Genomic DNA, 26092 nt, shown 5'->3' on the forward strand with positions numbered 1-26092 from the left:
CACACCCTGTGCGCCCACAGTTGGGTGATTCAGTCACACCTACTTAAGCTCACATGCTCTTATTTCAGGGTGGATTGCAGCTGCATTCTTTTAAGAAAAAAGGAACTCAGTTGAGCATATAGGTTAAAGTTTTTAATCTTCTCTCTTCTTATTCCCCATCTGAAAGGATCTCCATTTAAAAGTTTTCACGGAGTATTGTCTTCCCTCTGCCACATTCATGTTCATTTCCAAACCTGTAAACATGCCATCCCTGCTTCCTGCCCCAAGATGAACAGAGCTGATAGCTTCAGGCTTATGTGATGCTTTTTCATGGTCTGCTGGACACTGTAGTATATAGAAAGCAACCTTTAGAGTTTCAAGCCCAGCTCCACTTTTTATCAGCTATGCAATAATAATGACATAGTAAGAGTCATTAACATTTACGGGCTGTTTATGTGAAGGATATATGTCTCATTTCATGACTTGTGTGATTTGAGAGTCCCAGCTGTTAACATCTGAAATTTGCTTTCAAACACATTGTTTCATTCTCTTATCACACTTTCTGTGACAAAGGCGGGGCATATCTTGTCCAAAACCCCATAGCTACTTATGAGAGTGAGGACTAAAACCCCAATTTCTTGGCTTTTTTTGTCGTCACCATTAATTAATCATGTCAAATTCTGGGTGCTTATTAGCTGATAGGACAACCACATCATGGGGTGTCCAAATTAATGCCACACCTGAATTGCCTTTTTTGACTTTAGCTGGAAATGACTGGACCACTGCCGGATTGCCTACCAATCTTTCTATTATACATGTCTCAATAAGCCCTGCTTTTCTTCACATTCCCAGGAAGTGATTTTTTTCCTTTGGTACTTGAAGTACTACTGGTCAGATCATTGGATCTTAACTTTGTTCCTTTTTCAGGAAGAGTTTTCTTTCACCTGTCAGTTCAATAAACAGAATTAGCCAGTGAGTTGGTTTTGGAAAGGAATAGTAAACCCTGAAATAAGCATAATGTCCTTTGGAAAAGAAACCAGATATTGGCAAATTTGCCTTGCGGGTTGCTAGAGCAAACCTTTCTGAAGCCTATTAGGAGTAGATCAGTCAAAATAGCTCTGTAGCCATCATTTAGCTCCTGTTTCTGTATTGAGTACCTAAGACTCTGGACAGTAAGACAGCGCTGGCTTGTAAATTTGCACCCAATGCCAGCTTACAAATCTTCATACATTATTGTTTTGGGTTTTAGATGACCTTCTCTTCTTTCTCATCTTTCCTCACTTTTTTGCTGTCTCAATTAAGGAAAGAGTTACTGAACACTTAGGTGCCAGGTACTGTCCTTGGTATTGCTAGGGACAGTGATCAGTTGGTGTAGTCACAGTCTTTTCCTCCAAGAGGCTCAAATAGCTTAGAGCCAGCTGCATTTTATTCCAGCTTTGTTCCTCTTTTAGGGAGCACAGAAGGCCATGTTGACAGCAGAGGTGGGTGTCATTGTGATTTGTGGTGAATAACTTGTAAGTTTGGTGGGCAGTAAGGGATTTTTTTTTTTTTTTTTTTTGCGGTACGCGGGCCTCTCACTGTTGTGACCTCTCCGGTTGTGGAGCACAGGCTCCGGACGCGCAGGCTCAGTGGCCATGGCTCACGGGCCCAGCCGCTCTGCGGCATGTGGGATCTTCCCGGACTGGGGCACGAACCCGTGTCCCCTGCATCGGCAGGTGGACTCTCAACCACTGTGCCACCAGGGAAGCCCGGCAGTAAGGGATTGGTGAAGGTTTTTGAGCAAGGGAAGCAGCTGGTTTAAACTTGTACTTTAGGAAGATGAATCTGGTCGTGGTGCATAGGATGGGTTGGAATGTAGGGTGACCAGGTACAGTCACCCCGGTGGTCATAATCTCTTACCTTTGTAGGACACTTGATTTTTTACAAAGCATCTTCATATCTGATCCCATTTAACCCGTAAGACAACTCCATGAGGTAGGATGAGCAGGTATTGTTATTCTCAGTTTTCATGGATGCAAACTGAAGCTCAGAGAGGACCTGTGATGGCTGGGATGTGTAGTAAGGGCTTGGAGAAAGGGTGGCACTGGGGATGGAAGGTGGGCCCAATGTGAATGCTTTTTTGGTTTTTGGGGGTTCTTTTGGCCATGCCACTTGGCATGTGGAATCTTAGTTCCCCGACCAGGGATCAAACCCATGCCCCCTTTCTGTAGTGGAAGTGCGGAGTCTTAACCACTGGACCACCAGGGAAGTCCATGAATGGCATTTTGGATGCCAGATTATAGGGCTTGAGATCTGAGTAGATGCTGGTTATCAGGGCGAGTGAGGAGTCAGTTGACACTGAGGTTGTCAGGTCAGGCTTCTGGGAAGGGTGGTGCCATTCACAGAAACAGGAAGAGCAGACAGGAAATTTGGCAGGTTTGGATTTGGATAATAGATTGAGGGGCAGGTGGGTATTCTAGGGGGCCGTCACAGGTGGACACCTTGAAATCTGGGTCTAAGATTGGAGCCAGTGTTTGAGAATTCGAAGGTCGTGGGTGCCTTTGGAGAGTAATTGCGGTAGAGAGGCAGAGGAGGAAGCCACAGCGAGAAGACAGGTTGAGCTAGAGCTGCCCGGGGTTGGCGGGGGTGGGGGGGTGGGGGGCGGAGTTGGAAGGGAGGAGCAGTGGGAGGTGTGGGTGGAGCTGGTCAAGTGCTCTTCTTTAGGTGCAGAGGGAGCCGAGCTGCAAGAGGATTTTGAGGTGGAGGGGGGTGAATTTGAGGAGCTCCCCAAAGAAGACTCTTTTGTACAGGATTAGGTGAAATCACCTGTGAGTGAAAAGGATGAGAAGGATTTGGTGCCAAAAGCAAGCAGAGGTTTGGGACAGCAGGTGTGGGAAGTGTTGAGAGCACCGAGAAAAGGTGAACCAAACGAGAGGCTCCATGTTAGGAATTTTCAGTGACTCCAAACAGCATGGTTTTGTGACTTTCCAGTAGTTCTTGGAGACCATAAAGTAGGATTGGAAGGAGTAGGCCTTGGGGCTTTTGAGGACCGGGAATTTGGAGAAGTCAAGGGCACAGGGAGAGTTGAGAAGCTCCAGGGTGTTAAGCAGCCATCGGTCCGGAGGTGGAGCAGGGGTGAGGAAAACCCTGTGTGTAGGCTACGTGAGTTCTGGCAGTAGGTGGGAGAGACCGTCAAAGTTAACAGTCTAAATGGCAGTTTGGAATTATTGATGGCTTTCAATTATCAAGCTAAATCTCCTTATTGAGGGGACACATGCACAGAACCAACAGAGAGCCCTAAAGATGTTCTCCGGCAGGTGGCCTGGCCTTGTTAACACTGGGCTCTTTGCTGCCTGTTTTGCTCATCTTCGAAACAGGAACAACTGGAGCCTACTTTAACCTTGGTGTCGTGCTTTACCAGTGATTCTGTGCTTTGTAGAGTGTCCTATTTCATTAAGCATTGTTATTTAAACATTCTGGGGCAGCATTTTTCAAATGCCTCAAGGTTACAAGCACATGTTTTATGAGCCCCATTTACTCCCTGTTGTGAATTAGTATAATTTAGTCTACACTCCCTCTCCACACACGTTTTCCCCCTTTCATTTTGTAAAGTCCGATTTTCACTTTCTTTAAAGCAGGAATGAAGAAGACCCTGCAGGATGAGATTGACGCCATCCTGCGGGAGAGGATTATGGTGCTTGATGGAGGGATGGGGACCATGATCCAGCGGCACAAGCTGAGTGAAGATGACTTCCGAGGACAAGAATTTAAAGATCACGCCAGGCCCCTGAAAGGCAACAATGACATTTTAAGTATAACTCAGCCCGATGTCATTTACCAAATCCATAAGGTAAAGCATCCCCAGGTTCTTATATTTTCATCCTGTCATTCCGAAAGGCCTTTGGTGTCCTGAGGGCAGACCACTGGGCCAAGTGCTCTGGGGGAGAGAGAAGAAAGGGGTGATTTGTTCAGACAGAGGTGGCTTATTCAGAAAGCAGGTTTTGGGCACCATGTAAAAGTCGTATTGAGCATTCAAGATAAGGAAATGAGGACGGCAGGTTTTCTGCCTTTGAGGCATTTCAACGACAGTGAAAAACCATAAAATCCTGGACAAATTAGGGTTTTTACCTACACTAACTTATTTAAGTCACCACAACAGCCCTGATGAAGTAAAACTGAAAGGTAGTTGTTACTCTCATTTTGTAGATTTGGAAACTGAGCACCTCAGAGTTTAAATAACTTGCCTGACGTTACAGAGGTTTACTGACTTGAAAACCCATGTTCTTTCATGCCATTTTCCTGTCTTTAATAAAAATGACTAGCCTTGGTCAGGGAACTAAGATCCTGCAAGCTGTGTGGCATGACCAAAAAATAAATAAATTAATAAAAATGGCTAGCCAACATAAAGAAATCAGAAGCAAGTAACTGAGTATTGCTAGACTTTTAAAATTTAAAAATAAGTGTAGGACTAAATTGTTTCATAGGTTATCATGGGAATTTCATAGGATTATGACTAGAAGAGATAATAAGGTGATTTAATCTGTTTTTCTGGTCTGCATTCAATTTGAAGGACAAACATATTTACCAGGGAAGTGAGAAAGTCTTATCTTTTGGAGAAGGGCATTGTTATAGGTGTTTCAGACTTTTTTTTAAAAAATTGAGGCATAATTGACAAAGAACATAACATTGGTTTCAGGTGTACAATGTCATGATTTGAAATTTGTATATATTGTGAAACGGTCACCATAGTAAGTCTAGCTAACATCTGTTACCCTACACAGTTGCAATTTTTTTTCCTTGTGATGAGGATTTTTAAGATCTACTTTCTTAGCAACTTTCAAATATACAATACAGTAGTATTAAACATAGTCACCATGTTGTACATTACATCCCCATGACTTATTTATTTTATAACTGGAAGTTTGTACCTTTTGACCTCTTCATCCATTTCCCCTCCCCTCCACCCTCCACCTCTGGCAACCACCTTCCTTCTTTTTTATAGCTCAGTTATATTCCATTGCATATACATATAACATTTTCTTTATTCAGCCATCAGTGGACACTTAGATTGTCTCCATATGTTGGCAACTGTAAATAATGCTGCAGTGAACGTGGGGGTGCATCTATCTTTTTGAGTTAGTGTTTTTGTTTTCTTTGGATATTACCCAGAAATAGAATTGCTGGATCATATAGTAGTTCTATTTTTAATTTTTTGAGGAACGTGCATTCTGTTTCCCATAGTGGCTGCACAAATTTATATTCCTGCCAACAGTGCGAGAGGATTCCCTTTTCTCCACCTCCCCACCAACACTTGTTATTTCTTATCTTTTTGATAATAGGCATTCTGATAGGTGAGAGGTGATATCGTGTGGTTTTAATTTGCATTTTCCCTGATGATTAGTGATGTTGAGCATCTTTTCATGTACCTGTTGGCCATCTGTATGTCTTCTTTGGAAAAATGTCTATTCAGATCTGCCCATTTTGTTTTTTTGGCCGTGCTGCGAGGCATGTAGGATCTTAGTTCCCTGAGCAGGGATCGAACCTGCACCCCCTGCAGTGGAAGTGTGGTGTCTTAACCACTGGACTGCCAGGGAAGTCCTGTCTTCTGCCCATTTTTGAATTGGATTGTTTGGATTGTTTTTTGCTACTGTGTTGTATGAGTTCTTTGTCTGTTTTGGATATCCTTATCAGACACATGATTTGCAAATATTTTCTCCCATTCAGTAGGTTGCCTTTTCATTTTGTTGATGGTTTCCTTTGCTATGCAGATGCCTTTTAGTTTGATATAGTCCCACTTATTTATTTTTTGCTTTTGTTGCCTTTCAGACTCTTCTTAGAGAAAAAAAAACTCAAATGAATCAGTGATTAAATGATTCATTGAGGGTGGAAAGGACCCTTCTCTTGGGTGGTCAAGACTTTGTTCTAGATAAGATGCAGAACGGTTTTCATTTGAAGAAGAACTAGGAATGCCTTTCCTTTGGTCATGATGGAAATTGTAGTTGCTGGAAGATTTTAAATTGGTCCTTGAAGAGTTTTGGTTCTACGAGTTTTTCTGCGAGGCCTGAGACTATGTAGTCAAATTGCATTATAAAATTCCAGTATATTGTGGACTGGGAATGCCATCATGGGTATGAATTGCTTGGCGTGGTTACAAACATCAGTTCTTATTATGCAGTTGGTAAAATCACCACCCTCCCCCAACCCCCGACACCCAGGCCAGCCCATGATGTGTGGCTTTGTCCTCATTCAAGTGGATTATCACTAGAGTATGAGCTTCCTGAGGGCAGGAATTTGGGCCTGCTTTTCACTACTGAATCCCTACTGCCTAAAACAGTATCTTGCACGTAGTAAGTCAGTAAATTTTTTTGAAAATAAATTTTATTTATTTATTTATTTTTGGCTGCGTTGGGTCTTTGTTGCTGCACGGAGGCTTTCACTAGTTGCAGCAAGCAGGGGCTACTCTTCGTTGCGATGCACGGGCTTCTCATTGCGGTGGCTTCTCTGGCTGTGGAGCACGGGCTCTAGGAGCGCAGGCTTCAGTAGTCGTGGCTCGGGCTCAGTAGTTGTGGCTCGCAGGCTCTAGAGTGCAGGCTCCGTAGCTGTGGCACACGGGCTTAGTTGCTCCGCGGCATGTGGGATCTTCCGGACCAGGGCTCAAACCTTTGTCCCCTGCATTGGCAGGTGGATTCTTAACCACTGCGCCACCAGGGAAGTCCCAGTAAATGTTTTTTGAGGGAACGAATCTTTGTCCTGTGAGTTAGATAGGCATGTAGATAGAACAACAAGTTTCCCAAGATAGGGACATGAAGCAAAAATGACTGTAAATACCATAAGGTGTAACCTAGCTGTCCCATTCGTGGGGGAATATTGACTAGCTGGAATTCTCTGGATGTAGAGACCGTGTCGTGTTCATGGATGAGGAAGGGAAAAAGACTGGGTTATTTTCACACTTAGTTATTTCTAGTGGAGTTACTGACCATAGAGCTGATCCCCTGATACTTAATTTTAATGGAATGGCCAGGTCCTATTTGAAGTGCAAGTGTCTGACACTAAGCTTTTTTGATTGTAATGTAAGTGCCTGACATTAAGCTTTTGGTTGCGGAGGCATCGTTTCAGAGGCATCCATGTCAATTAACACCCTGCCAGTTGTGTGACACATCTGCTAGCTAAACAGCCAGACCAGGAACCAGGCTTCTCCCAGCCATGAAATACCCTTTTTAGAAAGGGAATTTTCATAACCTCGATGAATTACCCTGCTTTTTCCTTCCTGAGCCCTAATTTCTGCTCTTAGGTTTTAAGTTCTCCAATAAAGAGTGAACCCACAAAACCCTAGGCACCCCTGCATTGACCCCAATAAAGGCAGAACCCCCGGTTTTCTCGGTCATTCCTGCCCAACCCCCGCCTTCCCCCAGCTACCTCACTGTATGGCCCGGGCATGCCTGTGAGTAATAAACCTTGATTTTTTCCAAAAGTTCCCTGATGGTTGTTGCTGAGGTGAGTCTTGCAATCATAATAAGAACCAGTAGCGCCAGTGTAGCTGTGGCATTGGCTCGGTCCTGGCTCAGCACAGGCGGTAAGGGCCTATGTGAGTGCATCAGGCATTCCTAGCCCATCACTATTGATAGGCTGAGACCAACAGGAACCAATATTTAAAACACCTGTTGGTAGCCTGTGGCCTTGCTGTCATTAATGACCTCCTTTAATCTTGACAGCTTTCTATTGATTCATGGGAAAACTGAGGAGAAATTAAGTAGCTTGCCCTTATCACACGTGTTTTAAATTGGTGAGAATAGGCTTAGAATCTCAGGGGTGTCATATCCGGGGCTCATGAGTGGGATATTGTTCTGGGAAAAAAGGTGGAGAGAAAGGGTGAAGAGCTAGAAGAAACACCTTTTAAACTTTATATTATTTAAAATTTTAAATCTACACACAATTGGAGAAAATAATAACTAGGAATTTAGAAATATTTTTTCCCTAATTATAAAGACAATATGTGTTCATCGTTACAAAAATAAAATGTCTAGCTAGATGCTATAGAAAGCATAAAGGAGAAAATTAAAACCACCTGTGATATCGATACCAAGACATAATTGCCATTCACATATTTTAATTTATATTTCAGTCTAGTTTTCTGTGTTTGGATTTTTAAAATTAAATTGGGATTATTATTGCTTCATACTATTTTATAATTTGCATTTTTTACTTAATACCGTGAGCCTTAAATATCCTGAGACATGGTTTTAATAACTTTATTATAATCTATTCTACATATATACCATCATTTACTTAACTAACCTTATTCTTAGGCATTAAGGTTGTTTTCAGTTTTTCTTGCTCTTTGTTGAAAAACTGAATTTTAATTTGTTCTTATAAAACAGAACCCATAGATAAGAATAAATTCCCTTTTTACCACTACTACAAATTTCTATTTTTTCCTCAGAGATAACCACTTATACTAGTTGATGTATGTCTTTCCAGATCATTTGTTATGCATTTATGTATATGTATATATTATGTATGTACATGTATACATATAGATATCTGTAGAAAACTCAGTACAATTTGTGTGTATGTATGTTTTAAACTTAATGGTGTCATGGTTTACATATCAGTCAATTTTGTTTTTCTACTCAATACTTTTGGAGATTTTCCGTGTTAGTGTATGTACATATATGTGCACACTGTTTTTTAGCTGCCACATAGCATGTAATAAAATGGACATATTATAGTTTATTTAGTCATTTCCCTAGTGATAGATAGTTGGGATGTTTGTGACTTATTATAAATGTGTGAATCTTGGTTTTCATTTCCCAGCTCTTCTGCAAACAGTGTCCATCTGCTTAGGTGGGGTTGGGCTTACTCACTATTGGAAAATCAAGAGATTCCAGAATTTTCATCGGATTGAGGTTGAGATGGTGTCCAAAGAGTGAAATAAGGCAGAAATGTTTCAAACAGGGAGAACCGGAGGGCACCGAGGTCCTCAGGGTTTCGTAAGGGTGCAGATGTGGCTCAGAGGGACCAGGAGCTGTGCACTGAAACAACGGTGGTCAGAATCAAGACTGCAGAGATAGTGCCCTTCTCAGCGGGGTTCTCACTGTGCTGAAGCAGAGAGCTTGCAAAGGAACAGAAGGAATGTTCCTTGGCCATCGTGTGCCAGAAGCTTGGTGTGTGATCTGTTCCATCATCTGGCCACCCGGTGAAGTAGGGTTAGGGTTATACTATTTTCAAATGAGGAAACTGAAACTCAGAGTTTAAAGAACTTGACTCAATTCACACCACAAGTGAACTTTGTCTGAATTCAAGTTCTGTGTTTATTTGTTCATATCACAGGCCTTTCTGTGAAATCCTTAGGTCTTTTTGCATCCCCAGCCTCTATCTAGTACAGTGCCTTGCACTTAGTAAGTGGTCAAAAGATGTTTGGTGGCCTTGGTGAGGAAAAGACTAGTTTATTGTTGGGGGACAGGGATTCTAAAATTCATAGCATTGACATTACTTTCTCTTGTGGCAGGATTACTTGCTGGCTGGGGCAGATATCATTGAAACAAATACTTTTAGCAGCACTGCTATTGCCCAAGCTGACTATGGCCTCGAACACTTGGTAAGGATTTCATTTTTCCTTGTATCTAAGATATTCATGAGCGTTTGCTGCATTGGTAATTGCTAGTGAGAAAACCAGCCAAAGCTGCAGAGTCAAGCTAATGCCTAGTTATCTATTATTTGTGGTCAGATGCGGAAAATGGTTAGAATCGCTTCTGCTTATACACACAACAGCCCATTCATTTTCCAGCTGCTTTCTTTATGGGCAAGTAATAATCAAATAAAAACGATACTCATTATGCAGTGACTTGAATAAAAGCATAATGATTGGCCATGTGCACAGTTCTGTGAAGCCTTTTTAAGTTGGGGGCCAGATTTGGTTTCCTTTCTTTAAAAAATTGTGGAAAAATACATGTAACATAAAATTTACTATTTTAACCAATTTTAAGTGTACAGTTCAGTGTCATTAAGTACATTCACATTGTTGTGCTACCATTACCACCATCTGTCCGTGGAACTCTTTTCACCTTGTAGAACTTAGACTCTGTACCCATTAAACAATAATTCCCAATTTTCCCTTCCACCTCAGCCCTTAGAAACCACCATTCTACTTTCTGTCTCTATGAATTTAACTCCCCTAGCTACCTTATCTGAGTGGATCATACAGTTTTTGTCCTTTTGTGACTTATCTTGTTTCACTTAGTTTAATGTCCCTAAGGTTCACTGATGATGTAGCATGTATCAGAATATCGTACTCTTTCGAGGTTGAATAATATTCCACCGTATGGATATGCCACATTTTGTTTATTCATTCATCCGCTGAGGGACATGGGCTGATTCCACCTTTTGGCTCCTGTGAACAATGTTACTATGAGCATGGTGTACAGATAATCTGTTCTTCATCCCTGCTTTCATTTCCTTTGAGTATCTATACATAACCAGAAGTAGAGTTGCCGAATTATACACTAATTCAATGTTTAATTTTTGGCGAAACCACCATACTGTTTTCCACAGTGGCTGCATCATTTTGTATACCCACCAATAGTGTACAAGGTTTCCAGTTTTTACACATCTTTGCCAGCATTTGTTTTGTTTTTGTTTTTGTTTTTTCCTGATAGTAAGCATCCTAGTGGGTGTGGGGTAAAGGATTTCATTTCTTTTTAGTCAACAGGATGCTTCCATATTCAAGTTTTGTAAATGGTTAATGATGAAAATATATGGTAGATGCTGAGGTCCCCATTTCTGGGTGGGATTTTTCCAGAACTTGCCTCTGTGTTCATGCACATAGTTCTGAGTTCTCTGACATTGTTTTCCCTTATGGTGATGGGGCTTTGTGAAATCACTTGCCTTGTGGGTTATCAAGGGAATTATTTGAGGGCAGGAGTTGGCAAACATTTTCCGTTAAGGGCCAGACAGTAAATATTTTAAGCTTTGTTGGCTAGTACTGTCTCTTTTGCAACTACTCAACGCTAGCATTATAGTGCAAAAGCAGCAACAGACAATACGTAAATGAATGGGCTTGAGTGTTTTTCGGTAAAACTTGCTGGCACTACTTTGTATGTTTCTGCATGCTTGCTTTATTTCCTAGTGAGAGGGTTCGTGGCCCTTCTCCAAATTCTCAAGAGTTTCATAATCTACAAAAACTTGAGACCCACTGATTCCCACCATTGTACGGTGTAGGAAGCCAGGACCTGGAGGAGTTCCTAAGGGAACCACCCTGGCAGGTAGTGACAGAGCTGGTTTTAGAACCCAGGTCTTCTGTCTCTGAAGCCCCTGCTTTTTCCATTACTATGCTTTTTTCTAACTCAGAATATTCCACTACATCAGCTTATTCTGACATGCCAGACGTCTGGAGATTGCCCTTTTTGCCAGCTGGCTCATGGTTCTGTGGAAGACTGTAAAAGCAGTTCCCAAAGACTCTTGCCTTTCCTGTTGCCCTCAAGGCTGGGGCCGCTGGTAGGCCTTTTTGACTAAGATTTCATTCAGACCTCAAACTAATTCACTCCACCTTTCCTTACTGAATAAAACTGTGTTTTAGAAGGTCATGAATTCCTTATTTTATGGAGGGAAAGAAGGACAAACTAACATTTGCAGTTGATGTGTTAGGCCTACAGGATGAACAAGTGCTCTGCGGGAGTGGCCAGAAAAGCAGCTGAGGAGATAACTCTCCAGACAGGTAAGGAACAGTTTTCTCCTTTTTTTTTTTTTTTTTTACAAAGATGTTTCCTTTGACATCCTCAGCTATAATATGCTGTCCTTACTGCCCCTTTTCCTTTCGCGACAGTTGGCCTACAGCAGCACTGCAGACACCATCACGTACTTGTTTGTAGGTTACTTCTCTGCAGTTTCATAGTCAAGCATTCAGTGTCCCTCTGAATTGACTCTGTTTCCTTGGGCCTTGGGCTCAGGGTTTACGCTGTGTTTACTCTACTGGGTGTTTTATCCTAACTTTGTAGGTAGAACTGTGACTTCCTTGTACATTTACAGCTAAAATGATTTGTCTCCCTTTGGGAGTACGTCTTTTGGTTATTGAGGCACAGCTGTTTTGGTTACATTGGTGATCATTAAGATATTTGATCTTCTCGCTTGAAAGCTTCCCTCACCCCTGTGATTTTGCCTTATTTAGGTAAAGAAAGATTGTCTTTTGAGCATCTTCTACTTCATACCACTAGTGTCTTTGAAGGTGCTGTGTACCACACAAAGAGGGTGGCATGAGAATCAGTCTTACTGGGATTTGAAAAGTGCCTCCCTGAAGTAACTAGCCTCCTGGCTGGCTGCCATAAGAACACTTGGGCACCAGCTGCAGGGGAGGCTTTGAGGGTGGGAAAGGAATGGAAGAAATACCTGCCCCTTAAGATTTGGAAACGTGAAATTATTGCCAACAGGGAAGATGTAAAGCAAAATTGTTGGGAAGTTAGACACAGCATACTGATGAAGACTGAAGCAATTTATAGGAGCTCTGTTTCTGAGAGATAATGTTGAAATCAGAAGGGCATAGACTGTTGCCCCAACAAAGTCACAGGTCAGAGGCTATCAAACCAGCTAAAGCAGGGAAAGACAAGGACATTTTTCTTACACCCATGTTATTGTTCAGCTTTGGGGAAGATAAAGAATATCGGGGCTTGTAAGCTGTTCAAAGGCTGGGCTATCAGCTAGTGGGTAGTTTGCTCCAGTTAGATGGTAAAGCATAACCACCTGGTTAAAACCACCAAAGGTGATGAGCACTGCGGCCCTGCCCTGTGTTCCCATATGTAAGAAACACAGTATCTCCGGCTCCTTTAGAAGCACCTAGACTCTAGCCTAGAGGAAAGCTTATTAAAACATTCATGAAAGAGTTTTAATGTGAGATTTGATCTGCTTCATACTTGAATTTCAGGCTTCATAATTGTTAATCGTGATTTAATATTTTCCCCCAGCAAAGGCCCTGTAGTACAGCAGTGGAGAGCATTTCAAGATCAATGCTGCTGTGAAGAACTTCTGCAAAACCTATGTTCACGACCTTCAGGGTTTCTTAAGATTAGGGAGAGAGAGCATTTGTTCAAGCATAGCTATGGTGATAGGAAAGGATTGCTAACTGAAATTCTTTGAAGCCACATGTGTGAGAATTCAGAGTTTTTGGCTTGGCGGTAACATGTGCACATACTTTATATTTCATAATTTCCTCAGTGGGATCCAGGACAGCCTCATAATCAAACATCTGTTTGCAGTAAAATCTATGAATCGTCCACTAAGTGAGGTAAAGACTATAAATAGCCTCTTGTAGTTTGGGAGAGGTCAAGTTTTGTTGTCAAATGAATTAAGGAAAAAAGTGGGACTTTTGTGCTTTTTGGATTTCAGAGTTACGGACAAAGGATTGTATACCTGTGTTCTAGGGGAAATCTGATAGCGTATTAACTTATGAGCTGTTTAGAGATTTCACACTTGTTTTTCTTTTCCTAAAGGAATTAAGAGGTATGTGGCAGGAGCTCTGGGTCCAACTAACAAGACACTCTCTGTGTCCCCATCTGTGGAAAGACCAGATTACAGGAACATCAGTGAGTATGAGATATAATCATTGACCTTGGGCAAGTACCTCTGTGTTTCAGTAATCTATAAATCTGTAAAATGGGGCCAATACCAGCATCTACTTAAGGATTATTGTGACTTAAGGGCTTACAGCAGTCCCTGGAATGTAGTAGACATTAAGATAAAAAGTGAGCTAGTATTAGTCATAGTATTAGTATTACTCATTTTGAGCCTGCTTTCAAAGGTGCATGTTGTTGTGTTTGGGCTTCTTTATGAGCTGCGGAAATGAAACCAATCAAAATAAAACTTTAAACTGAGAAGTTGAGCAAATATAGATACCAGGCCTTGGTCAGTTATAGGATAACCCACTAGACTCCCACTTTATTTATCAGAAAACAGTCTAAGCTATATATGCATGCTAGCATTGTAAACGTTGTAAACCACCATCTGTAAGCATACTTGCATTGAGAGTGTATGAAAAGTCTAGAAATCTAGGGCAATTTCTTAAGCATCAGACTACAAAAAAACAAAAAGTATTGAATGATTAGAGCAGAATAGTAATGATGCTACGCGTGGTAATGAGTTCTGTGTAGAAGGCAAGTTCAGGCAAGTGTGGATTGTAGGTTTTGGTGACAGATACCACACTTTCCACCGGGGGTTGCTCATTCTGGGCTGACGTGTGGCAGTGAGGAGCTAACGTTTCCTGTCTCTTGTGCTGAATAGGATGAAGTAGGCTTCTCTATTGAATATATGAGCATCTTTTCTTTCTTGGGTGAGAGATCAAATGGGGAGAGGGGTGACCTCTCAGATGGAAGTAGACATTTCTAACAAAAATTTTATCTAGGAGTGATTAGACACTTTTGTGTTTGAGAGTGAAATTGCCCCCCAGGCAGGTTTCTTCTCTGACAGAGTTGGTGTCAGAGGGCAGGAGCAAAATCTACAGGACCGCAGACTTTTACCTTAGAGGGTGTGAGAGAATGTGATGCAACTGGTGTTGTATCCAGATCAGTGTGACACGTTTCTCCTGTTGTTCCTCACACTCATCCCTGAATTGATTAACACCACCCCTGGAAAGATCTATATTAAAGATCTTAAAAGTAAGAGCCAGGGCTCAAGAAATCAAACACCTTTCCACCCAGCCACTCATTCTCGGCTCACACATGGGAAGTGAGCCCGTGTGCTAAGTGCTTAGGAGCATCTGTGTTCAATTTGCTGGTTTAACTTGCATCACTGCCATGTTTCTTACAAAAGGTGGTGTTGCCCTTAAATTATGTATTATAAACCAGCAGTGGTCAGTTCACCTGGCACCAGGCCTGAACTCAGCGTGTCCTGGGCTTTCAGAGGATGTCCATGACTAATGTCCTGGGTGTGGTTTGTTTTTTGCAGCATTTGATGAACTCGTTGAAGCATACAAAGAGCAGGCCAAAGGGCTTCTGGATGGTGGGGTTGATATCTTACTCATTGAAACTATTTTTGATACTGCCAATGCCAAGGTGAGTTAAAGGAGAAAAAAGGGGCTGGGCTGGGCTGGGGGCTGGGGTGCATCCCCTAATGTAGTGAGGAGATTGTAATAGCCATTATTAAAGTTAAAGCAAATTCCTTGATTCCATTTTCTTCTTTTTTTTTTACATCTTTATTGGAGTATAATTGCTTTACAACAAAGTGAATCAGTTATACCTATACATATGTTCCCATATCTCTTCCCTCTCTCTCCCTCCCACCCACCCTCCCTATCCCACCCCTCTGTGTGGTCACAAAGCACCGAGCTGATCTCCCTTTGCTATGCGGCTGCTTCCCACTAGCTATCTGTTTTACGTTTGGTAGTGTATATATGTCCATGTCACTCTCTCACTTTGTCACAGCTTACCCTTCCCCCTCCCCATGTCCTCAAGTCCATTCTCTAGTAGATCTGTGTCTTTATTCCTGTATTACGCCTAGGTTCTTCATGACATTTTTTTTTCTTAAATTCCATATATATGTGTTAGCATATGGTATTTGCCTTTCTCTTTCTGACTTCACTCTGTATGACAGACTCTAGGTCCATCCATCTCATTACAAATAGCTCAATTTCATTTCGTTTTATGGCTGAGTAATATTCCATTATATATATGTGCCACATCTTCTTTATCCATTCATCCAATGAGGGACACTTAGGTTGTTTCCATCTCCTGGCTATTGTAAATAGAGCTGCAATGAACATTTTGATACATGACTCTTTTTTTTTTTATTTTTGCCGTACATGGGCCTCTCACTGTTGTGGCCTCTCCGGTTGCGGAGCACAGGCTCCAGACGCGCAGGCTCAGCGGCCATGGCTCACGGGCCCAGCCGCTCTGCGGCATGTGGGATCTTCCCGGACCAGGGCATGAACCTGTATTCCCTGCATCAGCAGGCGGACTCTCAACCACTGCGCCACCAGGGAAGCCCACACGACTCTTTTTGAGTTATGGTTTTCTCAGGGTATATGCCCAGTAGTGGGATTGCTGGGTCGTATGGTAGTTCTATTTGTAGTTTTTTAAGGAACCTCCATACTGTTCTCCACAGTGGCTGTACCAATTCACATTCCCACCAGCAGTGCAAGAGTGTTCCCTTTTCTTCACACCCTCTCCAACATTTATTGTTTGTAGATTTTTTGATGATGGCCATTCTGACAGGTGTGAGATGATATCTCATTGTAGTTTTGATTTGCATTTCTCTAATGATTAATGATGTTGAGCATTCTTTCATGTGTTTGTTGGCAGTCTGTATATCTTCTTTGGAGAAATGTCTATTTAGGTCTTCTGCCCATTTTTGGATTGGGTTGTTTGTTTTTTTGTTATTGAGCTGCATGAGCTGCTTGTAAATTTTGGAGATTAATCCTTTGTCAGTTGTTTCATTTGCAAATATTTCCTCCCATTCTGAGGGTTGTCTTTTGGTCTTGTTTATGGTTTCCTTTGCTGTGCAAAAGCTTTGAAGTTTCATTAGGTCCCATTTGTTTCTTTTTGTTTTTATTTCCATTTCTCTAGGAGGTGGGTCAAAAAGGCTCTTGCTGTGATTTATGTCATAGAGTGTTCTGCCTATGTTTTCCTCTAAGAGTTTGATAGTTTCTGGCCTTACATTTAGGTCTTTAATCCATTTGGAGCTTATTTTTGTGTATGGTGTTAGGGAGTGATCTAATCTCATACTTTTACATGTACCTGACCAGTTTTCCCAGCACCACTTATTGAAGAGGCTGTCCTTTCTCCACTGTACATTCCTGCCTCCTTTATCAAAGATAAGGTGACCATATGTGCGTGGGTTTATCTCTGGGCTTTCTATCCTGTTCCATTGATCTATATTTCTGTTTTTGTGCCAGTACCATACTGTCTTGATTACTGTAGCTTTGTAGTATAGTCTGAAGTCAGGGAGCCTGATTCCTCCAGCTCCATTTTTCATTCTCAAGATTGCTTTGGTTATTTGGGATCTTTTGTGTTTCCATACAAATTGTGAAATTTTTTGTTCCAGTTCTGTGAAAAATGCCAGTGGTAGTTTGATAGGTATTGCATTGAATCTGTAGATTGCTTTGGGTACTAGAGTCATTTTCACAATGTTGATTCTTCGTATCCAACAACATGGTATAACTCTCCATCTATTTGTATCATCCTTAATTTCTTTCATCAGTGTCTTATAATTTTCTGCATACAGGTCTCTTGTCTCCTTAGGTAGGTTTATTCCTAGATATTTTATTCTTTTTGTTGCAATGGGAAATGGGAGTGTTTTCTTGATTTCACTTTCAGATTTTTCATCATTAGTGTATAGGAATGCCAGAGATTTATGTGCATTAATTTTGTATCCTGCTACTTTACCAAATTCATTGATTAGCTCTAGTAGTTTTCTGGTAGCATCTTTAGGATTCTTCATGTATAGTATCATGTCATCTGCAAACAGTGACAGCTTTACTTCTTCTTTTCCGATTTGGATTCCTTTTATTTCCTTTTCTTCTTTCATTGCTGTGGCTAAAACTTCCGAAACTATGTTGAATAAGAGTGGTGAGAGTGGGCAACCTTGTCTTGTTCCTAATCTCAGTGGAAATGGTTTCAGTTTTTCACCATTGAGGATGATGTTGGCTGTGGGTTTGTCATATATGGCCTTTATTATGTTGAGGAAAGTTCCCTCTATGCCTATTTTCTGGAGGTTTTTTAATCATAAATGGGTGTTGAATTTTGTTGAAAGCTTTCTCTGCATCTATTGAGATGACCATATGGTTTTTCTCCTTCAATTTGTTAATATGGTGTATCACATTGATTGATTTGCGTATATTGAAGAATCCTTGCATTCCTGGAATAAACCCCACTTGATCATGGTATATGATCCTTTTAATGTGCTGTTGGATTCTGTTTGCTAATACTTTGTTGAGGATTTTTGCATCTGCGTTCATCAGTGTTATTGGCCTCTAGTTTTCTTTCTTTGTGACATCCTTGTCTGGTTTTGGTATCAGGGTGATGGTGGCCTCATAGAATGAGTTTGGGAGTGTTCCTCCCTCTGCTATATTTTGGAAGAGTTTGAGAAGGATAGGTGTTAGCTCTTCTCTAAGTGTTTGATAGAATTCGCCTGTGAAGCCATCTGGTCCTGGGCTTTTGTTTGCTGGAAGATTTTTAATCACAGTTTCAATTTCAGTGCTTGTGATTGGTCTGTTCATATTTTCTGTTTCTTCCTGATTCAGTCTTGGCAGGTTGTGCTTTTCTAAGAAGTTGTCCATTTCTTCCAGGTTGTCCATTTTATTGGCATAGAGTTGCTTGTAGTAATGTCTCATGATCCTTTGTATTTCTGCAGTGTCAGTTGTTACTTCTCCTTTTTCATTTCTAATTCTATTGATTTGAGTCTTCTCCCTTTTTTCTTTTTTTTTTTTTTTTTTGTGGTACGCGGGCCTCTTTCTGCTGTGGCCTCTCCCGTTGTGGAGCACAGGCTCTGGATGCACAGGCTCAGCGGCCACGGCTCACGGGCCCAGCCACTCCGCGGCATGTGGGATCATCCCGGACCGGGGCATGAACCCGTGTCCCCTGCATCAGCAGGCGGACTCTCAACCACTGCGCCACCAGGGAAGCCCCCAGTCTGTGTCTTTTGGTGGGAGCATTTAATCCATTTACATTTAAGGTAATTATCGATATATATGTTCCTATTCCCATTTTCTTAATTGTTTTGGGTTTGTTATTATAGGTCTTTTCCTTCTCTTGTCTTACTTGCCTAGAGAAGATCCTTTAACATTTGTTGTAAAGCTGGTTTGGTGGTGCTGAACCCTCTCAGCTTTTGCTTGTCTGTAAAGATTTTAATTTCTCCATCAAATCTGAATGAGATCCTTGCTGGGTAGAGTAATCTTGGTTGTAGATTTTTCTCCTTCATCACTTTAAATATGTCCTGCCAGTCCCTTCTGGCTTGCAGAGTTTCTGCTGAAAGATCAGCTGTTAACCTTATGGGGATTCCCTTGTGTGTTATTTGTTGTTTTTCCCTTGCTGCTTTTAATATGTTTTCTTTGTATTTAATTTTTGACAGTTTGATTAATATGTGTCTTGGCGTGTTTCTCCTTGGATTTATCCTGTATGGGACTTTCTGTGCTTCCTGGACTTGATTAACTATTTCCTTTCCCGTATTAAGGAAGTTTTCAACTATAATCTCGTCAAATATTTTCTCAGTCCCTTTCTTTTTCTCTTCTTCTTCTGGAACCCGTATAATTTGAATGTTGGTGCGTTTAATGTTGTCCCAGAGGTCTCTGAGACTGTCCTCAGTTCTTTTCATTCTTTTTTCTTTATTCTGCTCTGCAGTAGTTATTTCCACTATTTTATCTTCCAGGTCACTTACCCGTTCTTCTGCCTCAGTTATTCTGCTATTGATCCCTTCTAGAGTATTTTTAATTTCATTGATTGTGTTGTTCATCGTTGCTTGTTTCATCTTTAGTTCTTCTAGGTCCTTGTTAAATGTTTCTTGTATTTGGCTATTCTATTTCCAAGATTTTGGATCATCTTTACTATCATTATTCTGAATTCTTTTTCAGGTAGACTGCCTATTTCCTCTTCATTTGTTAGGTCTGGTGGGTTTTTATCTTGCTCCTTCACCTGCTGTGTGTTTTTCTGTCTTCTCATTTTGCTTATCTTACTGTGTTTGGGGTCTCCTTTTTGCAGGCTGCAGGTTCGTAGTTCCCGTTGTTTTTGGTGTCTGTCCCCAGTGGCTAAAGTTGGTTCAGTGGGTTGTGTAGGCTTCCTGTTGGAGGGGACTAGTGCCTGTGTTCTGGTGGATGAGGCTGGATCTTGTCTTTCTGGTGGGTAGGTCTATGTCTGGTGGTGTGTTTTGGGGTGTCTGTGGCCTTATTATGATTTTAGGCAGCCTCTCTGCTAATGGGTGGGGTTGTGTTTCTGTCTTGCTAGTTGTTTGGCATAGGGTGTCCAGCACTGTAGCTTGCTGGTCGTGGAGTGAAGCTGGGTGTTGGTGTTGAGATGGAGACCTCTGGGAGATTTTCACCGTTTGATATTAACGTGGAGCTGGGAGGTCTCTTGTGGACCAGTGTCCTGAAGTTGGTTCTCCCAGCTCATAGGCACAGCACTGACTCCTGGCTGCAGCACCAAGAGCCTTTCATCCACACGGCTCAGAATAAAAGGGAGAAAAAGTAGAAAGAAAGAAAGAAAGGAAGAGGGTATAAGAAAATAAAATAAAGTAAGGTAAAATAAAATAAAGTTATTAAAAAATAATTATTAAGAAAAAAAATTTTTTTAGTGTAAAAAAACCACAAAAACGGATGGATAGACCCGTAGGACAAGTGGTGAAAGCAAAGCTATACAAAATCTCACACAGAAGCATACACACTCACAAAAAGAGGAAAAGGGGAAAAAATAATACATCTTGTTCTCAAAGTCCACCTCCTCAACTTAGGATGATTCATTGTCTATTCAGGTATTCCACAGGTGCAGGGCACATCAAGTTGATTGTGGAGCTTTAATCTGCTGCTTCTGAGGCTTCTGGGAGAGATTTCCCTTTCTCTTCTTTGTTTGCACACCTCCGAGGTTTCAGCTTTGGATTTGGCCCCGCCTCTGCGTGTAGGTCACTGGAGGGCGTCTGTTCTTCGCTCAGACAGGATGGGGTTAAAGGAGACGCTGGTTCGGGGGCTCCGGCTCACTCAGGCCTGGGGGAGGGAGGGGCACGGATGCGGGGCGAGCCTGCGGCGGCAGAGGCTGGCGTGACCAGCCTGAGGCATGGTGCGTTCTCCCGGGGAAGTTGTCCCTGGATCCCGGGACCCTGGCAGTGGCGGGCTGTACAGGCTCCCCGGAAGGGAGGTGTGGAGAGTGACCTGTGCTCGCACACAGGCTTCTTGTTGGCGGCAGCAGCAGCCTTAGCGTCTCTTGCCTGTCTGTGGGGTCTGCGCTTTTAGCCGCGGCTTGTGCCCGTCTCTGGAGCTCCTTTAAGCAGCGCTCTTAATCCCCTCTCCTCGCGCACCAGGAAACAAAGAGGGAAGAAAAAGTCTCTTGCCTCTTCGGCAGCTCCAGACTTTTCCTGGACTCCCTCCTGGCTAGCCGTGGTGCACTAACCCCTTCAGGCTGTGTTCACGCCGCCAGTCCTCTCCCTGCGCTCTGACCGAAGCCCGAGCCTCAGCTCCCAGCCCTGCCTGCCCTGGCGGGTGAGCAGACAAGCCTCTCGGTCTGGTGAGTGCTGGTCGGCACCGATCCTCTGTGCGGAAATCTCTCTGCTTTGCCCTCCACACCCCTGTGGCTGCGCTCTCCTCCGTGCCTCCGAAGCTCCCCTCCTCCGCCACCCGCAGTCTCCGCCCGCGAAGGGGCTTCTACTGTGTGGAAACCTTTCCTGCTTCACGGCTCCCTCCCACTGGTGCAGGTCCCGTCCCTATTCTTTATTTTATTTATTTTTGCTGTGTTGGGTCTTTGTTTCTGTGCGAGGGCTTTCTCTAGTTGCGGCAAGCAGGGGCCACTCTTCATCACCGTGCGCGGGCCTCTCACTGTCACGGCCTCTCTTGTTGCGGAGCACAGGCTCCAGACGCGCAAGCTCAGTAGTTGTGGCTCACGGGCCTAGTTGCTCCACGGCATGTGGGATCCTCCCAGACCAGGGCTCGAACCCGTGTCCCCTGCGTTAGCAGGCAGACTCTCAACCACTGCGCCACCAGGCAAGCCCCCATCCCTATTCTTTTGTCTCTGTTTATTCTTTTTTCTTTTGCCCTACCCAGGTACGTGGGGAGTTTCTTGCCTTTTGGGAGGTCTGAGGTCTTCTGCCAGCATTCAGTAGGTGTTCTGTAGGAGTTGTTCCACGTGTAGATGTATTTCTGGTGTATCTGTGGGGAGGAAGGTGATCTCTGCGTCTTACTCTTCCGCCATCTTCTTCGCCAAGCCCATTTTATTCTTGAATATTTTTAACTGAGTCCAGTAGAATGAAGGAAACTTCAAAAGGTTATGTTTCTAACTTTTAAAAAATGGTTTTTTAATTATGAAAGTAAATATTTTCATATATAGCTACTATACGTACATAGATGCATAGGTAATAAATATATACGCATGGTTCTAAAATTCAGAAGACACAGAAATGGGAATTCCCTGGCGGTCCAATGGTTAGGACTTGGCGCTTTCACTGCCAAGGGTCCGGGTCCTATCCCTGGTTGGGGAACTAAGATCCCGCTAGCCGTGCTGCTCGGCCAGAAAAGAAAAAAAAAAAGACACATAAATGTATGGAGTAAAAAGTAAATATCCTTCTGTTTCCTATTCCCTGGGTATTCGGCCGTCTTCCCCATGGACCACTGCTCTCACTGGTGTGAGGGTCCTGACAGGGATTCCATGCAGATAAAAGTGTGCGTGACGCGTGTACATATGTGTATGTGATTATATTCTTTGTATATGTACAAAGGTACATAAGTGTGTAGAATAAAAAGTAGATATCCTCATACATAACGTTTTTGCACTGTGTCTCTGAAGATAAATTTCTACAAGTGAAATTGCAAGGTTTAAAGGGTCTGGGCACTGTTAATTTTGAGTTTTAGTGTCAAATTCCCTCTAAGATTGTACTCATTTATCCTCCAGTCAGCAAGCAGTGCACAGTAGTGCTGCTTTCACCACACCCTCTCTGTTGAACTTTTTTTTTTTTCGGTACGCGGGCCTCTCACTGTTGCGGCCTCTCCGGTTGCGGAGCACAGGCTCCGGACGCACAGGCCCAGCGGCCATGGCTCATGGGCCCAGCCGCTCCACGGCATGTGGGATCTTCCCGGACCGGGACACGAACCCGTGTCCCCTGCATCAGCAGGCGGACTCTCAACCACTGCGCCACCAGGGAAGCCCTCTGTTGAACTTTTTGATCTTTTACAATCTGATAGCTGAAAAATACTACCTCACTATAGTTTTAATTTGTGCTGTCGGCCCTCTGTGTCAGTGAGTTCCGATGTGGAACGGCCTTGAGCATTGGAGGACCTTGGTGTCTGGTCCCGGAACTTAATAAAACATGGACGGTACAGATTGACATAGGATTTGTGCCTTTACAACCCATTCTAGCTCATACTCTTTTTTGCAATGACATACACTGTTGGTTCATGTACCTACCATGTATATATGAGGCTGTGGAAAGCAGAGGCTTCTTATTTATCTATTTTTAATTTTGACTGAGCAAAAGAAGAAAGAGTAGCTCTTCAGCCCTTCCTCAGAGGAAGTATTAGTTCATGGAGGGACTTTCAGTCAGCATTTGTTTTGTTGTAACATGTACAGTGTTACCCTTGAGAAAGGGGCCCTGGGGTTGTGCGTTATCAGGAGGACGTGTTTCTCCTTCTCCTCCCCAGAGAACGTGATGTGTATCTTATCTGAAGAGGTCTGGGTAAGGGAGCATTCTGATCAGCCATTTAGGCTGACCTGTGTCACAGTCTTTCAGAAACAAAGGTGTCCTTTTTCTTCCTGACAGGCAGCCTTGTTTGCAGTCCACAAACTTTTTGAAGAGGAGTATGCTCCCCGGCCTATCCTTGTAAGTTCTCAAATATTTGCATGATGAATTTTGGTTTTTATTAATACTGTCATTTTGAGGGTGGGATTTTTGTTTTCCTGCCATGGAACTATTGATAGTATCTTTTAGGAACCAGCTTCTTGCTTGGTTCACCTCCCTTCTTCCACCACCTCTAGATCAATAGCAGTCTTATTCGTGGAAATGTACAGAAAATGAATGTAGCAGTGGTTTGTGGAAGGCAGGCTATTCCAAAGAAGCCTGGCTGAACTTGTCCCTCAAAGCCAAAGGCTCACTCTCATTAGGGCCCGAGGGCAGATGGACTGGTGTGCTGACCGTGAAGCATCCAACACCAGAGACAGCATGCTGCCAATTCATTAATGCAACAGGCAGGCCCCCATTGCTTGGTGAGAATAGAATAGAGTCAAACAGGGGTGTTAGATGAATCAGATGTTGAACAGCAGGAGACCAGGATAACCTGAGGTATCTGTGGGGAAGTCTTCTCCAGTGGGACTGGAGGTGTGAATCCTAAAGCTTTTCTGGACACTGCTTTTGTCTCCGTGACTTTCCCTTTTCTCTGTTTCTGTGGCTTTCCAACCCCTCCCCTGGGCACTTTGCATTCATCTGTTCTGACCGTTAAAGAAAACAGTGCTGCTTTGGAGTTTGAGTGCCACAGTTCTCTTCCTTGTAAAAAAACAAAGAAAGTCAGCTTACTCATTTTATTTTGTTTCTGTGACTGTATTCATAACTCAAGTCTATGCTGTTGACAGTTTACTTTGTTCAATTCAGATTTCAGGGACAATTGTTGATAAAAGTGGGCGGACTCTCTCTGGCCAGACCGGGGAGGCGTTTGTCATCAGCGTGTCTCATGCAGACCCACTCTGGTGAGTGATCATTCTTTTCTGACTCCATTCCTTTTGGGGGGATCTCTTCTGATGACTACAGACTGTGACCCAGAAGGGGATTGCTTCTCTATATTTCTATGGTACCACTTGTATGAGATGTTGTCTTTCCTTGAAGTACATTCTGACTGCCCTGAGGACGTCAGAAGACACTGCCTAAATGGGTCGATTTGAGGGAGGGGGAGAGTTCTCATACGCCCTGGGCCCACCAGAAAGTTGCCTTTTTGTCTGTAAGTGTCCCCCTTATAGTTTAAGACTGGCTTGGCCTGCTAACAACACTTTAAATCTATTATCAGCACTTAAAAATTTTGCAAGGTGTTTTCACTCCCTGCTTGTGGAACAACCAGAAGTAGTGTAGTTTGAAATAAGGTGGGAATTCTAAAGCTCAGATATTTATCTTTAAAATTAACGTGGGTTTTACATTCTAGTTTGTAACATCTCTCTATTTTTCTGATCAAAATGGTTTAACTTCTGTACCATGAGTGAGATGGAAGCTCCAAGAGTCTATACAGTTTCCTCCTGTGCCTTTTCCGTGCACGTTCTACTCCTGCCTGGAGGCCATGCCTGCCCTGCAGGGTCACCCCGCCACGTGAGCCTTTCAGACCCATCTCTAGGGTCCTCTCTGGGGACCCTTCCCTCTCTTACCAGCCCAGGTCGATGTTCTTCTCAGAGCACTCTATTCACTGCTATTATAGCCTTGGCCATAAAAATAAGAGTCATAGATATTTATTGAGAGTTTGCTGTGTGCCAGGCTTGGTTCTAAGTGCTTTATGAGAGTTCTTGCTTTTAATTTTGGCAACAACACCTTGAGGTAGCTTCTCCTCTTCAGATCTTTTGCTTATTGTTTTAGTTGGGTGGTTTTCTTATTGTTGAGTTTGAAAAATTAAAGAAAATATTTTGGATACTGCATATGTGTTTTGCAAATATTTGTTCCTAGTCCGTGGCTTGTCTTCTCATGCTCCTAACCATATCTTTTGCGGAGCAGAAGTTTGTAATTTTAGTGAAGTCCAGCTTATCATTTTTTTTTCTTTCTTTCTTTCATGGATCCTACTTCTGGTGTTGTATCTAAAAACTCATCTCCAAACCCATGGACACCTAGATTTTTCTCCTGTGTAATTGTTATATATATATTTATATCTTTAATAGTTTTGCAACTTGCAATTAGGTCTGTGATCCATTTTGCGTTAATTTTTATGAAAGATGTAAGATCTTTGTCTAGATTAATGTATTCAGATGTGAATGTCCAGTTGTTCCAGTACTGTTTGTTGAAAATACAATCCTTTCTCCATTGGATTGCCTTTGCTTGTTTGTCAAAGATTAGTTGACGGTATTTGTGTGATTCTGTTCCTGGACTCTGTTCAGCACCATTGATCTGTTTGTCTGTGCTCTCTCATCAATACCAGAGATTCCTTTAGCTTTTCAGTGAGTGTTGAAGTCAAGTAGCACCAGTGCTTTGACTTTATTCTTCTACAGTAGCTAATTGTATTAGCTATTCTGGGTTGTTTGCTTCATCATGTAAACTTTAGAATCAGTTTGTTGATATCCACAAAATAACTTGCTGGAATTTTTACTGGCATTTTGTAAATGTATATAAAATTGGGAAGAATCGAAATCTTAACTATATTAAGTCTTCCTGTTGATGAACATCGGATAGATCTCCATTTATTTAGATCTGCCTTGATTTCTTTCATCAGAGTTTTGTAGTTATACACAAGTATTTCATTTATTTTGGTGCCATTGTAAATAATGTGTTTCGTATTTCAAATTTC

The 26092-nt window shown here is 42.4% G+C and overlaps 1 protein-coding gene across 2 annotated transcripts in view; it reads left to right on the top strand.

Annotated features, from left to right (window-relative positions):
* Window positions 1–26092, top strand: part of MTR (5-methyltetrahydrofolate-homocysteine methyltransferase) — a gene marked incomplete at its 3' end in the record, with an annotated part of 221123 nt that overhangs the window by 5042 nt on the left and 189989 nt on the right. The window contains exons 2-8 of one of the 2 annotated variants that reach the window (XM_082674034.1): window positions 3594–3862; window positions 9467–9556; window positions 11602–11671; window positions 13437–13529; window positions 14887–14993; window positions 23386–23445; window positions 24211–24305. In XM_082674034.1, coding sequence (XP_082530160.1) covers window positions 3594–3862; window positions 9467–9556; window positions 11602–11671; window positions 13437–13529; window positions 14887–14993; window positions 23386–23445; window positions 24211–24305 — 784 coding nt within the window. The remainder of the gene's footprint in view (window positions 1–3593; window positions 3863–9466; window positions 9557–11601; window positions 11672–13436; window positions 13530–14886; window positions 14994–23385; window positions 23446–24210; window positions 24306–26092) is intronic. The other variant, XM_082674035.1, reaches the window with a different exon arrangement.

Source organism: Grampus griseus, assembly GCF_964374135.1.
Source record: "Grampus griseus genome assembly, chromosome: 16".
Lineage (NCBI taxonomy): Eukaryota > Metazoa > Chordata > Mammalia > Artiodactyla > Delphinidae > Grampus > Grampus griseus.